General features: G+C 36.9%; 1 protein-coding gene across 5 annotated transcripts in view; it reads left to right on the top strand.

Annotated features, from left to right (window-relative positions):
- Positions 1 to 17,315, top strand: part of VCL (vinculin) — a 59,983-nt gene that overhangs the window by 26,841 nt on the left and 15,827 nt on the right. For 3 of the 5 annotated variants that reach the window (XM_085229860.1, XM_085229863.1, XM_085229862.1), the window contains exons 5-12: positions 1,615 to 1,737; positions 3,148 to 3,308; positions 9,142 to 9,235; positions 10,541 to 10,688; positions 11,184 to 11,337; positions 12,283 to 12,458; positions 13,568 to 13,758; positions 16,707 to 16,906. In XM_085229860.1, coding sequence (XP_085085986.1) covers positions 1,615 to 1,737; positions 3,148 to 3,308; positions 9,142 to 9,235; positions 10,541 to 10,688; positions 11,184 to 11,337; positions 12,283 to 12,458; positions 13,568 to 13,758; positions 16,707 to 16,906 — 1,247 coding nt within the window. The remainder of the gene's footprint in view (positions 1 to 1,614; positions 1,738 to 3,147; positions 3,309 to 9,141; positions 9,236 to 10,540; positions 10,689 to 11,183; positions 11,338 to 12,282; positions 12,459 to 13,567; positions 13,759 to 16,706; positions 16,907 to 17,315) is intronic. The other 2 variants (XM_085229861.1, XM_085229864.1) reach the window with 1 other exon arrangement.

Below are 17,315 nucleotides of genomic sequence, written 5' to 3'. Positions count from 1 at the left end.
AGTAGGTACTGTGTTGGAAAGGTAGGAATGTGTTGCAGTGAAGTTACACTGAACTAAAGAATGCTTATCAAAACTTTATTTATAGATATATATGAGAATCCATATGTAATGTAAGGAAACCTAGCTCATAAATGAAATGGGATAGTAACAGACTAGCAACTCTCACATCAGAGTGTTTGTTGTCCATGATGTACTTAAAGATTGCACTATTTTTATTTAACATGTATACTCTACCCCATTTTTAGGTTTTAAAAAGCCTTTAGGTTGCATATGAAGGTATAGCATTCATTACATTTCTTTTATGTTCCATGAGACATTACCTTTAGCTAAACTGATTTTTGCCTCATTTTGAATAGGAAAGAATCAAACAGAAAGAACAGTCTTCTGTTTTTACTCTGTTTTTAATGTTCAATTTTGGTTTCTCTGTGGTCATTATGTTCCATGTCTTTAAAATGTTCCTTAAGCTTTTCATTTTTCTCATTTGGCTCAGTCACTTAGGACTTCTCACTGAACTTTTTTGACATAACTTCCTGTTTTGGGTGTATGATGGAGATATTAGAACTTAGACAACTGTGTGATTTCTTAGTCAGAAGTATCTTCTCTATCCCTGCTCTGGATAAACAGTTCATCTCATGTTTCTGGCACGCTCTACAAACAGTTCAGGAAAAGACCCTGAACTACATGTTACTTAACACAGTCCATGCCCACAAAACTTTTTTTTGTTAGTAGTCCTTGTTCCTTTCAGTTTTATCGCATCTGATCTTACTGTCAATGTGAGAACTGTATAAATAACAAGATTATAGAATCAAAGAATGATATGGATTGGAAGGGACTAGTCCAGCCTCTCCCACCTCAGGCAGGAACCTGATCAACAAAGTGCTCAGAGGTTTTAGACTGGAAGAAGAGTGGAGGATATGACAACCTTTTTAGGTGACTTATGTCCTTTGTACACAAAGGTGGTTTCATGCAGCTTATCTGCTCTGCTGTCAGTGTGGAGGCTTGATTATTTTCTAGCACTGACATTAAGACTCTTTTAAACTTTTGATAAATGAAGATGTTTTTAATCCCAATAAGCAGAAAATTATTCCTTCCAAACTTTGAGAACACAGAAATATTTCTATCAGAGCTGAAGTGCAAATAGATATAATTCTTGAGCTTAGGTAGAACCCCAGGACTAAGTCTTTGAAGATAAAACAAGTAAACAAACAAGTAAAAAACTGTTTGCTTTTTCTGTTATTAACTCTTAATGCTTTGACTGAGTTCTAGCAAAGAGATAAAACCCTGCAAATTTACTTCCAGGGGTCATGAGATGACATAATGTCTTAAATCGGTTATTTTGGTTATTTTCCTATTTTCTTGCTGGTATTTTAAATCAAGAGTTTTGAGTCTTCCATTTTTCTTTGCATAGTGGCTAGATTTTGAATCATAGACTTCACTGAAACATCTGGAATACACTTTAATTTAAATAATGGATCCTAATATTAAAATATGCTTGAAGTGAAATTGCCAGTACTCATTATACTTTGTTCGTGTTTAGAAAGCTCAGTTGTTGCAAATTAAACCTAATATTGCATTTCTGCACTTCTGATTATGTTTAATTTCTTTAATCTTAAGGAATGACAAAGATGGCAAAAATGATTGATGAGAGACAACAGGAATTAACTCATCAGGAACATAGGGTTATGCTGGTGAACTCCATGAATACTGTGAAGGAGCTATTGCCTGTACTTATTTCAGGTATTTTTTTACTTAAATAACATAACTTTGAGTTGGTGTCTATTCTGAACTGGAATTCAGTTGTCTTGTGTGCATGAAAAAATACCAGCTTTGAAATTGCTTCTGTACTGGTGGCAAATAACCTTATAATATATTTGGGGTGGTTTTTTTTTTTTTTTTTTTTTTGGATTTCAGCTTGCTTGCTTGATAAAGCACTTCAACAACTGTTATTTAGTACATATGCATAACTGGTTCTGTGTTAATATCCCTAACTGTTCTTACAAGATGATAAGAGGCATGGTCTAATGGAGAAGCTGAGTTGTGACAGGGGAGAGATGTAATGTTTTGGAGCCTTCCCTGTGCACTGTTGCAGCATTCCTGGTTCCAGTGTACCATGTTCTTTTACAAGGACATAACATCCTGCTAGCATCACCATTTCCTTTTATGTGAAGGCACTGGCAGTATCTCACTGTGCTGAGCCATGTATAGGCAGGCAGAAGAGATGTTTGCTTGTTAGGGCAGTCTGTGAGAGAGTAGTGAAATGGAGATAATCATCTCTTTTTGCTATGACTTTTTTTCTTTGATTTATAACTCTAAACATAAAAATAGGATGAACACAGTTTCCTCTGGATGAGGAAACTTGTGCAGGCTGTTGTCAGGGTATCAAAGGATGTGAACTTGGTTTTATTGTCCTGACTATAGTCTTGAGTAGAAATGCATCATAAAACAGAGCACAGATGTATCATGTTGCCTCCCCTTCACCTCTTCTGCAAAGTTATTTAGTGTAACGGTTGTATTATGAGTATAGATGAGCTTGATTTGCCTCCATTTGGAAGTACTGTTAAATTAATGCTTCAGATGCTGTACGTTTGCTATTACCAAGGTGATGATTAGTGGTATGAATGGAGTACATTTGATACTTACCTGCGTATGGAACTGTAGATAAATACAGAGAAAGAGTTGTGATATGTTAACAGACTAATGACACATTAATATAAAATGAAATTCTGGTAGCTTGTGGATCCTACTGCACTGAACAAACACCACCAGCTACAGCAGCAAGGAGATAATGACTCTGTGTGCACTCTGTGTGCTATAACCTGGCATGAAATAACCCATACCAAAGCCTGTATTTTTATGTCTGACAATGTTGTTAATTGCAGATTATGAATACAGTTTTGTGCAAGAGAAGTACCGCTATGCCAGTCTAATTAACTGGTTTCAGTTCTGAAATCCATACGGTAATGTTAAAATATTTTTGTAGATGCAGATGTAGACAATGCAGCTGATTACAACTACTATCTCCTTATAGATAGTCTTGCATTGAAACAGAGATTGTGTGTTGTATTTTGCACAGTGAGTATTCAGGGTTATCTTCAATATTGATTTTATTCTATGTGTAGCTTTTCCTGATTTATGCTATTTTTACAGCTATGAAGATCTTTGTAACCACAAAAAACACTAAAAGCCAGGGAATAGAAGAGGCCTTGAAAAATCGCAATTTCACAGTAGAGAAAATGAGTGCTGAGATAAATGAAATAATTCGTGTATTACAACTCACTTCCTGGGATGAAGATGCCTGGGCCAGCAAGGTATGTTTCACGTCTACATTTGGATATGGAAGCACAACTCTTGTGTTGTAGACTTAAACCCTTGTGAATCTCAGACTGTTAAAATGTGTATTTGTCCATCAGTTTTGCAACACTGTCGTCACGTTATATAATTTCATCAGTGATGAACAGCGTCTTTGGAGATGGTTGTCTTGATTTCAAAACTAGCTTTTTCTCTTTACAAGCTGGGTTAAAGGAGTGTGAAACTTGAAGGTGGCCCAGTGGTTACTGGAGCTGAATGGTCACAGAAGGCTTAGTTTTGTTCACATTTGAGTCCTGCTGTGGTTAAGTAATCATGGAATATAGTGCATTTCTCTTAAAGGATTTTTTTGCTATGTAGAGCAAACTTAAATCATCATATTTCACAGGTATAAATTAGGTATAAAAGAAACTGTTCAGTGCCTTAAAATGGTCCTGTTGCTTGGCATCCACAAGTAGGATTACCTGTGATTTTTTTTTTTTCTTCTACTTCCTACTCAAAAAGACTACTGTTGTATTCCTTGTGAAGAAAGCCTGGAGTTAAGAGGCTTCAGTTAATTTTTGGGGTGCTTTCTTGAACACCAACACCCTCCAGCTGCTGTCCATTTTTAGCCTGGGTATGGAATTAAAATTTCAGTGTTTGCTTAGCAGAAAAAAATGAACTAATCTGAAGAGCCTTTCTGTGAAGGAGGCAAGTGGGCATATTGGGTCCTTTTGACTCAGCATTAAACTGTTAATTAACTGCAACTGCTTAGCCTGGATTGCTCAGGCAGATACTGCAGATACTGAAATGCACAACAGATCCTAAAGCTGTTTGATGGGCAGAATCACATAAAGTGTTACTGTGGGCTTACTGAAGAATGCAACTATGCAATTCAGATACCTATGCTTTTTTTTTTTGAAGTAACTTCAAATAAATGGCCAAAGTGATTTTTTTTTTTAAGGGCTTATAATATAGGCAACAAGTAATGGTAAAATTTGAAGAAGGTATTGAAACCTGAAGCCAGACTTATTAACAAATAAAATCTCATGCAGAAAATCTAACCAATGTAATCTAGGCATTAAAATCACTTAGGCCTATATTGTTTGGCACTTGACCCTTAGTTTGCCTTTTGAGTTATTTTGTCACTATCACTTCTTTATTATGACTACTTTATGCATCTTTGTTTTTGTTCTTCTGTTTCTTACCCTTTTCTCACCTTTAGAAGGTAAGCTTTCTTACACACGCTACACCTCTACCTTGTACTAAAACAAAACAAGCATGTATGTGGGATTTTGTGCTGTGTGCAGACTGTGTGCTGTGCAACTTCTTGTGTGCCAGCTGTAACACCATACTTACATATTTACACGTTGAGGTTTTAAATGACTTTTAATAGGCAAATGTGTAGAATTGGCTGTCACTAAGAAAATGGTAATGGCAAGCTGAACTGCGCTGAAACTGTCGTTCTGAATCTGATCAGAGCTACCCCGAGATTCTAGAGCACGTTGTTGAATGCTTTTGTGTTAGTTTGTTACTAGTGTTTGTAGTTGCAAATAAAGGGTCCAGTCATGCAGGAACAAGCTTACTGCATGCCCAGAAAGCTTTATTAAATTGGGGATTATTCATTCCTTAGTATTTCGGCAGTAGCCTTCCTACAATTCTGATGGTTCACATTCTTCAGGTCTAGGCTTTAAACTTCAGATTTTTTTAATGTACGTATTTAAATTCAGGTTTATTTTTGAATTTAAGTGCTCTTGTATTTTAGGAAGTGCAAATGCAGTTTTATTTTAGTTAAATTTGGAATCTTTCCTGGTTTTGAAAAACGGAAAAATGACTTGCAGTAAGTTGGCAAGCCAGTCTTATTCTTACTTATGTTATTACAAGGTATGTTAAATAAAGGATTTCATTAAGAGAAAGATTGGTGTACTGGCAGTATCTCCACATGGAAAATATTGAGCACTATTTGTTATGCATATGATTGTAGTGCAGTATAGTGTAATTGAATCTTCGTTTCACATTCTGAGCAGAGAACTTTTTAAAACTGTTTTGGCTTTTGAATGAAGACATTCACATTTGGAGCTCTATCACTGGACATTAACCAAACAGTTTTGACTGAAAAGCAGTGAGATGGAGAACTAGTTCACTGCTGGCCCCATGTTATTGGCCTTTTCCTTGTATTTGTGCGTGAGTGTATATATGTGTTTATTTGTTGAAAGGGAGAGTGAAATCTCTTAAATTCTACTCAAGATGACTGTTGCATGCGTTTCATGCCTGATGATTAAGGGAAAGTTCTTCTTCCCATCCACTTCTAAGGCAAAATTCAAGACATAGCCTTGAAAATTTTCTGTACTACATCCTAATGTTGATGTTAGTTCATTTTGTTTGTTATTCTGTCTTGAATTGTTTATGTGTAAGTGTATCAAAAATCATCATAGATATAGTGGAAGGGACAAATGTATAGAGTTAGAACTGGAGGCTTTACCATAAACTACTATGGTTTTGCTACAGACTGTGAAGAGCATAGTGCTGTTACTTCACTGCAACAGTCTCACACAAAAAAAATGCATATTTTTAAAATAATGTGCTGATTTAGAAGTTAAATACTGAGCAAATAAAGATCTCCGACAAGAACCTTAAAACAGAAAAAAAATCTGCATTTATGGATTCCATTCATAGTTCTATTCAGTTTTTTCTCATTGTTTTACAGTTCTTTTACACTTCTCATTTTTTAAAGCATCATGAATTAATATACGGTTTATATGCCTTCTATTTCCATAAGGGGTTAAAAGTTTGGAAGCTGAGAAGTCTAGTATTGCGTAGGGTCGAACCCTGGATGGTGACTAAGCTATCTATTCTGCCAGAAGGCTGCCTTTGCCTTTTTTCTTCAACATTCCCTTCTTTGGTAATGAAATGCAGTTATCACTAGACTAGACCACTTAATTGTGTCAGAGGTTGTATTTTATATTCAGCAAGGGAAGTGTAGGATTTATTATGCTCATTTTAAAAGGCAGTGTCAATACCACCTGCTCCATGAATAATCTCAAAATTCTTAATAGTGGCAGAAGTCTTGTACAAACATATTGTGAGTAAGTGCTCTTTTGGGAGTGGAATTTTAAAATGCCAGATTGTTCTTTCCTCTTCAGACAGTGTTACCCTAGTCGTTTGACTTCATTGACTTAAGTTGTTTAGCTCTTTTGAATAGATAATAGTGCTGGTTTTCTTTATGGAACTCCTTTCCCCAACAGGGAGGCAGTAGGGAAGGGAGGAAAGCAATCTTTTTTTTTTTTTTTTTTTTTTTTTTGTGACAAGTAATTGTCATGAAATGTTTTGCAGGCTATCTGTAGGAATTTTTCTTTCCTTATTTGTACAGATGTTCTGCTGGCAAATCCAAAACAGTAGAATTTCCAATGTATTGAATTGTTTGGGCATTCTAACAGTTCAAAGAGTCAGGAATGTTACTCACTTTCAGGCAGTAAGGCCTGGAGGAAGTGTGTCTCCTTTGTGCTGTTTTTTTCATTTTCTTGCTTGTTAACCTGGGTCAGTGGATAAGGCCAGATATCCCAGGATTGCTACATCTTTCTTGCCATACCGTACATAATTGTGGCAGAAACAAAAGTGAAATTATTACATGTGCAGTACTAATAAGACTGGTTAAGAATGAATTCTAATCTCTTATTTAAAAATTACTCATCTCCTTGCAATGGAAACTCCTTGTCAGACTAAAGCTGAGAGGGCTCCCCTTCCTTGGCAACTTTAGCTATGAAGATGGAAAATCTGTGCTTTACAAGCAGCCTGCCTGGAACACTTTGCAATGCTGCACTGAGACTTAACCAGGTCTTTGTTTCAAATAGGAAAGGGACACGGTATTGTTGCACACGCAGACTTCAGCAAAGATTTGCACAGGATAGCAATATTTGTATTGCAGAACAATTAAACTCTGTGGCCTTTGTACGATAGGACTGATGAATGCTGGTATTGCTTGGTTAATAGTGGATGTAGAAGCTGAAATGCCCGTAATTTTATCACTTGATAAGAAATTCAGATTCAGAGCCTTCTTTATCATTTTGCTGTAGCTGCACTTTTGCAGGCAGCTGAGATGACATAAAAGCCTGCTTTAGTAAAAAGAGGAGAATGGATCTTTGCCCCCTCTCAGCCATCCACCACTTTTCTCAGCCATCCCACACCTATCATCTCATGAACACACTAGCAACATCTGTCACCTTATTAAAAATTCAGTTAATCCTTTTGTTTCAAATTATTTATGGGCAGACAGGCCTCCAGTAGGCTATTCATTCCATGCTGAAGTTACTCCAGCCCATACATAAAACAAGAGAAAACTCTAATGCCTCCCATCACAGCTGGTGAGGTTTTTTCCGCATACATTTCAGTGTTTAATTTATTATATGCTTATTTGCTTGACTCTTGTTGTACATTAAATGTGCAATTCTCATGCTGTAGAGAAGATGACTTGGAGATTATTTTGCTCCCTCCCAGCCCTAGCTGAATGTCCTATCCTTTAGGTCTTGGCCTAAGCCCTGAAGCCTGGTTTCAAGGTTTAAGAACCAGTCTTCCAGGTGTAAAAAATCCTGCTTTTGTTGGGCTCTTTTGGGCAGTAATTCAAGAGCATTTAAAATTATCCAACAGTGTCATGTGACCTGTTAGAAAGTTGGTTGCTGAGTTGCATTACGTGGATTGCTGAAAGATTGACATATCTTAGTAAAACAGGCTTTAAAGCCAGAACATTTATAGTAAAGTATCTTTAGGACTAAGAATGCAGAATGAGCTGCTCCACCAAACTATGGTGGGTTTTTAGTGTTTCAGAGTATCACATGTTATACCAGATGACTGCTCCTTGATTCTGGGAGAGGCTGCTCTGTAGCAGCTGGACATGGGCAGTTCAATTCAGCTAGCAGCACAGGGACAGGCTTCTTTTCATCATCTGTATACTAATAATGGGATGTTATATTCATTGGAAATTTTTTCCATTACATGTGTGGTAAAAAGCTATTTTGGCTTTCTCCCAACTTGTTACTTAAGATACTTGTTACTCTGGTAATATATATGTAGTGTTGAATAGAACAGAATAGTTCCTTTGAAAGGGACCTGCTCTGTTGATTGTCTTTCCATTTGTATAGGGCAGAAAACTTGTGGTCCCTAGTGGAGGGATGAGACATGAACAATTAATAGAGTATGCAGAGAGATGAGGAGCAGGTAGCTCCTCAAGCTGAAGATATGCTAACTGCAGCATAGCAGTCAAAGGAACCGCTTCTGTAATGCTCCTGGGAGAGATGTTCTGAGTTTAAAACAGCCATGGGTGAATACCTGTGTTTTAAGTCTCTGCAGAAGAAAACTCCCTATTTGAGAATTGTAGGAATTAACTAATGGTTGAACTTTATGCAGGCAGCAGTTATTTGACTTAAAACAACAGAGCAGGTGAAAAATGCAGATGTGCAGTCTTGTGCACAGAAGTTGCAAAACTCACTGGCTGATTTCCATTTTTAAAATGTTGACTCTAATCTTCATGCTATGATATACACAAGGAGAAAAATGGTACTAACTCTGAGATGTGTGCTTACTAGAGCTCTGACTTGAGAAAGTAAAACACTAGTAAATAAAGAAACAGAAACATCACTGAATCTGCATGCGTATTTTCTGCATTTTGAGTGAAATGAAAATGTCTGTCTGACTTGGAAAGGAGTGACTATGATCTGCTAGTTTGAAAATGGGTTTTGAGCTGCTTACATGGATGTGTTTCTGTAAGTAGGCTGTGCTTTATACAACTTCTGTCTGCTTTTGTTAAGTTGGCTATTTGTGCTTCGAGCTTTTGAAAATCATTATGGTGGTTTCTCTTTTGCAAAGGACACTGAAGCCATGAAAAGAGCTTTAGCCCTAATAGATTCAAAGATGAACCAGGCGAAAGGCTGGCTGAGAGATCCAAACGCACCTCCAGGTAATAATAAAAGTAACAAACAAACAAAAAAAACCCACAGTGTTTTGATTAAAATTTTTTTTTTTTTTAAGCTGTGAGTAATTCACTTGTGTGATGCAAAATTTCCTTTGGATATCAATAACTTACACGTAGTGAATCATTTTGAAGCAGCTTATAGGTAGTCTTTTCTTTATACCCTGCAAATCAAACAAATTGTGTTTAATGATCTGGCAATCTTTCTCCTGTTTTAAATTGTCTACACATACTCTGTATAATGTATGTATTTTTCTTTGCATTCCACTGATGAAATAGAAACCAAATGCATTGCATTGAACAGTACTGAACTGCTGCTAATCTTTAGAACTTCTCCTGTATTTTCATGTTTGTATAACTTCAGGTTTTTCTAATAATAATCTAAGTATTATTCTTCTTGACAGAAAATGCTTAACAGAAAAAGTGCAATAAATATTGTAAAAACAGTCACCTTGGTTTATATAAAATGCTTTGTGTTAGTGTGCATCTTTAAAGTGAGTAAAAGCAGGTGGAGGCCTGTTCCATTTGGACTTTAAAGACCTTATCTGAAAAGCTTCTTCTGAAACTGAAGCCAAAATAATACAAAGTTGAATGTAAATTATTGTTATCAGTGGAGCTGCTGCTTACACTTCTGATCTTGTTCCCTTGCCACGCTCAGTGCTGGAAACATGACTAGTTTCAGAGCCTTCTGTTGTTTATGATGACAATTAAAGCAGTAAAACATTAAGTATTCAGTTGCTAGAGACAAATGCAAAAATAATTCTAAAACTTCAAGTCAGATTTTTACTCAATGTGTTACTCCAAACTAACTGCATAATATTTTTGTTACCTGGGTGTTCTTATGGCAGGACTTCTGAGCCAATTCCACTATAGTAATTTAATTGAGGAACCGGAGGTACCAGTACTCATAACACGAGAGGGTGGAGTTGGAGGTGGATTGAGGAGAGGGATGAATCTTTCCTTATTGCTCTTTCTGTTCTCAGCCTGAATACATTACAAGTTTTAGGAACTTCTACTTACAGAAATTAAGCAATGATAACAGAATTTTTCTATTACTTGAAATAGATGGTACATGGTGCGCTTTATTATTACTATGCTGTACTGTTTCAGAAATATGATCTCATAAAGATCACATTTGGTGTATATCGTAGACTTTAATAAATACATTCTGATGACTGAACCTGATGAAATTAGTGTGGTGGGACATCTCAGCATTTTATTAAACCAGCGGTTTATTAAAAGATACCGCAGCATGTATGATTTGATATTTTACTAACTGACTGTACCTTTTAGGGGATGCTGGTGAGCAAGCAATAAGACAGATCCTTGATGAAGCTGGAAAAGCAGGAGAATTGTGCGCAGGCAAAGAACGCAGGGAGATTCTGGGAACGTGCAAAACTTTGGGCCAAATGACTGATCAACTTGCTGATCTCCGAGCTAGGTATATCTACTACTTTTAATGGACAGTATTCCACTGCTATTAAAACAGCTATTCTGAACTCAAAGTTACATAGTTTTACTTGTATCATTTCTTAACATGTAGGAAAGGGAGGCTCTTTGTGCTAAACATTTTTTCTTAATCTGCTCTTTAGTGTAGTAAATACTCCAAATTGGAGTGTTGTTGTATCAGTTCATTTTTTGTTGTGGTACTCACTGTCCCCTGCCCCTAACAAGAAGAAAAAAAAAAAAGTAGAAAAGAACCCATGCGGGAAACCTAGAAAGCTATTAATTATGATACACTAGGGAAAATGATAATGGTTTCATGGTGTAATATTTTCTCCTGAGTTACTTTTTCTTTTCAAGATATAAATAATCTGATTAAATACTGCAATTCTTGTAGTAGTTGCTGGGAATGCTTCTAACTACTTTTTGATGCTTCTTCGTCAGAGAAAGGCTTTGCTCAATTCTGAGTTGAATTTGTGATGCTTTTTGGCAGAGGACAGGGTGCTACACCAATGGCGATGCAGAAGGCACAGCAGGTGTCACAAGGTCTGGATTTGCTCACTGCAAAGGTGGAGAATGCAGCCCGGAAATTGGAGGCCATGACAAATTCTAAGCAGGCTATTGCAAAGAAGATTGATGCTGCTCAGGTACTGCTAATGATTAAGTAAATGCTTCAGAAAATTGTTACGTGTCACACTAAGCTTTTGCAGATGTATCCAAACACAACACAGTTACTCTTTAGGAGCAATATATAGGGAATACTTGTCTTCAGTCAGGAAAATGTTTGTTTAATGAACGTAGAGGATGCCATGAGTTTGGTTAGAGCTTTATTTTTTCATAGGTTGTCCAGCATTGCTGAAGCCTTGAGCGTTAGGAATTTACAGTGAGGAAATGTCTTTACTTAGGACCGAAAGTCATCTTATAAAAGGAAAGAATAATTTCAGACTGCACAGGTAAATGGTCTCTGTTTTGGGAGTGGAGTTCAGGGCATAGAACCTACATACAAACAGAGCCAATGAAACTATTGTTTTCATTGCTATTTCATTTCTGTAACACTTAATCTTCAGTGTGGTCAGTGTGTGGTGATGATTATAAAATCTTCAAAAACCGTATAAATATGTGTATGTAGTTAGCCAACATATGTTAGCATGTGTGTATATGTATGTCTTATCAGATGAAAAACCTGATAATGTAACTTTTTAGTAAGGGCTCTGCAAGGAATGTGTTACATTGTGTGCAAACAGCATCTGTTGTTTTTCATCGAACCCTCTGAGATCATGAGCCATTAAAACAGCTAGTTAAACTTCACTTCTGGAAATATTGTTGGCAAATGTAGAGGGAACAAGGAATGGACGGTCTTTGGGTAGGCTTCATTTAATTTGTCATGGTGTTGAAAACAGAACCTGACAATATTTACCTGACAATAGCACATCAAGGTATGTAATCTCTAGCAACTGCTTTTAGGAAAGAAAAACTGCCTGTTAAATCGAGCTCTGCCAGCTGTACCAGTTTTTCTTTTTGCTTATTAAAACATATATTGAAACATTATATTAAAAGATAGTTTCACTCATCTACAACTTCTTTGTATTAAGAACTGGCTTGCGGATCCCAATGGCGGAAGTGAAGGAGAAGAACACATTCGAGGAATTATGTCTGAAGCAAGGAAAGTTGCAGAGTTGTGTGAGGAGCCTAAAGAAAGAGATGATATCCTTCGCTCCTTGGGGGAGATCTCTGCTCTGACAGCTAAGCTGTCAGATCTGCGGCGACAGTATGTATTTATTGTCTCACCATATATTTATTTGAATTACTTGCAGTTCAAAGTTTTGAAATAATTAATCATAATATTAATGATTAATTTTGGAATGTGTTTTCCTCCAAGAACTGTGAATAGACATGTTATGCTTCTCAGCTTATTTAATAAAAATGGAATGCAAATAACTGTTCAGTTCTTGAGGGGGGGAGTTCTTTAACATGCCTTTAAAAATTTCATCTGCAAAATATACTTTCATTTTTAATGCTTTGGTTTAATTTCTGTGCTAAAGCCTGATTTGCAAGATCTTCCTCCAAGTGAGATTAACTGAAGTTGTATATTTATAAAAGATATTTTTTTCACTGCCTATGGAATATTTTGCAGGCAATTGCCTTGGCGATATCAAAGCACTTGAGAAGAATGAGATAATGTGAAATTTAAGCTTGTTTATGCAGACAAATATAACTGTTTTTTGCCTGGCACATTACTGTCTAGTAGGGAGGATTATCACACATTTTGATCATGAGTCAAGTGTTGTGGAAGCTGTAACTGTATAAATGTGAGAAAATTGTGCTACGTAGTATTCAGGGCTAGCTGCACATAGTACTTCAGTATCAGTTTTGCACAGGGTTTGCTTGAGAATTGAAGTGAGAGATGATGTAAAAATTGTGATCTTTAATTTATGGCCAGTGGCAGTATGGAGATAATACTTTTTCTTCAGAAGTTACTCTTCAGATTTTTCTTGACATCTGCTGCTATAGGTCCTAATGCATTGTCTGTTTTCTAGTTTATGAATAGCCTTGTGTCTGTTGCTGCTTAATTTTGTACTTGCAATCTGCATAGCATTATTTCAGGTGATCATGATTACGGGAAATCAAAGTCATCAATGATATCATACCTTCCTCTGCTTCAGTGTTGCATTGAACAAAAGTAATATCCAGGTGCTACAGCAGCAGAATGGAATGGGGATTTATGGATGGCAGGCATTATTTTTTGAGATTCAAGTCTCAAGCTTGACCTTATTGAAAAGATAAAGTACCATTCTTTGTCATCTTTTTCCTGCCAAATTTAATTTGGGATTACTTGTGAATGACCTTTTTAAATGACTTTTTTCTTTAAATCCTCAGTGGGAAAGGCGACTCTCCCGAGGCCCGTGCATTGGCCAAGCAAATAGCTACATCACTTCAGAATTTACAATCCAAAACGAACAGAGCTGTAGCAAATACTAGGCCAGTTAAAGCAGCTGTCCATTTGGAGGGCAAGATTGAGCAGGCTCAAAGATGGATAGATAATCCTACAGTTGACGATCGAGGAGTAGGTAAGTTTTTCAGCATGTTCTTCTCCTCTATCACAATTTTCTGGTGTAACTTAGTAATTTTTGAGACTGAAACTACTGCTTCTGAGATGGAGAGGGTCAGTAGAATCTCTTCATTGATAACATAGTTCATGGCTGGTGGTTTGTAGCCAAGTTTTCACTGTAAAACTATCAAGCTGGGTGGTGATTTTCTTTGTGGAAGCGAATTTGACAAAGATGAGGGATTGCGTATTATAGAACAGACACACGTTTGGCTGTTCTTTGCTCTTACTGTCATTCAAACATAATCAAATCCTTCACAGACCTGATCTAATAATGCTACTACTTGTATGATTTCTGGATTATCTGAGGAGAATGCTACTTAATCAAAGGGAAAAGTGATCTGAGAATCCTAGGATGCTATCAGCAAACATATAATTATCATTCAGGAATTATGGTACTGAAAGCTTATTGTAAAACATCTTGGAAAATTCTTGTTTTGCTTCTTCTGATGCTATTGTGAGTAGGTGGATGAACCTTCAAGACTGGATTCAGTAGTTCTTCCCGTAGTAATTAGGACCAAGTAGCGCAGCTGATGCAAGTCAAAACATGCCTTGTAAGAAACAGTATAACTGCAGACATTTAATGACTTTCTAATACCTTTCCTTATGCCTGTGAAGATAATATCTATTGTGTGAATAATGAATGACAGATCATGGAATTAGAGATAGTGATCCTGATGCTTGGACACTCGTGAAAAGAAGCTTTATTTGCAGAACATGAAACTCCGCTATTCTTTGGATATAGAATAGTGGAGTTATGTGTACTGATACTTTCTGATGAGCTGAAAGCATGCTGAATGAGATGACCAAGAAGGCAGTAGATAATTCTTATGAAGTGTTTTGACATTAACTGAAAACCTTCATATTTGTATTGTATCTCTTGAACATCATAAAATTTGAGGTGCTTGACTTGAAGAAGCACAAAACCTAAACTTATTAAACTTAAAGTTCAAAAGAGTAAAAGGGAACTTAAATCACCCCCAGAGCCTGTAAATACCTAGTTAATCATGAAGCTTGTATACATGCTGGAAGTTTGTGGCAGGAGCCAAAGTTTCTCAGGGCTGGACATGTACTACAGGGTTGAATCAATTTTAATAGGAATGCATAATGACAGAAATCTATGAAGGGTGTATGGGAACTGCTGAATCATGGCCTGAACCTCTGATTGATCACCTCAGGTGAGCAATGAGTCAGCCATGGAGCACAGGTGAAGGCAATTCACAGGTGCTGCTGGAAGAGGTGGAGCTGTCTCCAGCTCTCCTAGACCCCATTTAAGAGCTGACGACTAGTGGGGAAGGGTCTCTTTCTGGAGATCACTCCTTTAGAGTTTTCCAAAACTCCCAGGACAAGCGAGCCCAGGGCAAGGGTAAGCCCTCTAGCTATTCTTTTTGGTGTAATAACCTGCTTAGCCAAACTCTCTTGTATATTTCTTAATTACAATATCTGTATATTCATCAGTTACACAAGGATATAATATGCCCCTTAGCAATGATGTTTGTAGCTTAATGAGGAAAAAATAGTTGTAGCGTGATGTCATGATTTATCTATTTTTCATTTAATTGTATTTTGTTGGGTTGGGCCTCGGTAGAAAGCTTGTAGGAAAGGTTACATTGAGGTTATTGGATGGAACTTAAAGGTCTCTTCCAACCTAAGCCATTCTCTGATACGTTCTCTGGACAGCATTTCTGATAGAATTTGACTTGATTTTTTCAGCCCTATGATAACATGGAAATATTCCTTCAGTAATCTCTCCAGTATGAATGACCATGTTAGAAATAACATTTGTGTGTTTACAGTTAGACTGAGGTGTAGTGCAATACAAACTGTATTCTGAAGTAACAGTACAGATGGCAGATTTTTTTTTTTTTTGCATAAACACTCATCACTTCATCATGCAGTTACATTATGAATAAGTTTAGTTAGGTGAGGGCTAATGTAATTGCTATGGGCAGATACAAATTAGGCAAGATTTACTGAAATACTGAAGTGCATCTGTTTTGCTGCACTCTACTAAACAGTAATTAAAAGTCATCTTGGGGTGTTGCAGCAGGACCAGACCTAGCTACGTTTACAAGCTTTCTTATCATTACAATTGACTATTGAATAGTCAGGCTCTATAACAACTTGTTTTAAAGTAATTTTGAGCTTAATTATGAACTTGAATTACTTGTATGTTAATGTTGGCTTAAAATGCTTCTTTAGTAGGTCTTTAAAGGACTTAATATGTTTAGAATACGATGACTTCCTTTGAAAAGAATACTACTTGATTACTGGAAGAGCAGAAGCATGTTGTTAATGAGGGAATAGGAAGTGTCTGTGATTGAGTGAAGGAAACTATCCAACTAAAAAGAACGTTTTAAGCAATTAAAAAAAAAAAGACACCAACAAAAAACATGCTTCATAGGTTTTTTTTTTTTTTCCTTTTCTCCAATTGTGGACACCAGACATTATTCACCCATGATTTCTGCAAGGCCTGAAAAGGATATTGTGATTTATTTATTTCTGCTACTTGTATCCTCTTCCTGCTCAGCTTATAATGACTTGAAATGGCATGGAGATGAATTCCAGTACATGAAGCTTACAAATGATTTCTATAGGAGTCAACAGATGACTTACATTAGAGTACCCCACTGCTGTAATTGTGATCTTGAGGCCATCCTAGCTAAAAAAAGAATGCATTTCTGGGCCTCACTCGCAGTAACAGACCAAATAAATTGGTGAGGGTTGAATTTCTTTTAGAGTTTTGAGCTGCCATTTCTTACTGAGAAGCTGCAGATCCTTCTCAGCACCTGAAAATGTGTTCTTAAGCCAGAAATTCTAGAATATTATTTAGTTCATGATACATTTGCATTGGGCTTTCAAGTTTTGTTTCTTCTGTATGTTAATGCCGTGCATCTTCTTCCACTGCAGGCCAGGCAGCAATTCGGGGTTTGGTTGCAGAAGGTCGTCGTTTAGCCAATGTCATGATGGGACCTTATCGTCAGGACCTGCTTGCCAAATGTGACCGTGTAGACCAGCTGGCTGCGCAGCTTGCTGACCTTGCAGCAAGAGGGGAGGGAGAGTCTCCTCAGGCTAGGGCAATTGCTGCTCAGCTTCAGGACTCCCTGAAGGTAAAAATCTCTCATCTTGTGCAGTGAAATGCATGTATGTGGAAGTTTTTGTACTGCTCTGATAAAGAGCTTGTATGTAGGTGGAGGAGCAAAAAACCACGTAGGTTTCTCTGGAAGACTTAGAGCAATCTTTAATACAAGAACCTTGATATGCCATAGAGATTATCAAGGAAATCATAGAATTGCTCAAGTTGGAAAGGACCTTTAAGACCATCTAACTGCAAGTCCAACCATCCTACTCTAATATAATTCCAAATGAACAATTTAGAAGTTAAAAATGAGGAGAAGTCTTACTTTCAATGAAGATAGTGTTAGCATTGCAAATCTGAGGGGCGGGGTCTCAAATAATTCCATTCATGCCTTCTATTCTCCTTCAGTGAGTAGAGTGTATGCTGCTTGCATTTTGAAT

Source organism: Meleagris gallopavo, chromosome 8 (genome assembly GCF_905368555.1).
Source record: "Meleagris gallopavo chromosome 8, MGAL_WU_HG_1.1, whole genome shotgun sequence".
Classification (NCBI taxonomy): Eukaryota; Metazoa; Chordata; class Aves; order Galliformes; family Phasianidae; genus Meleagris; species Meleagris gallopavo.
This window is presented reverse-complemented; position numbering and strand designations above follow the sequence as displayed.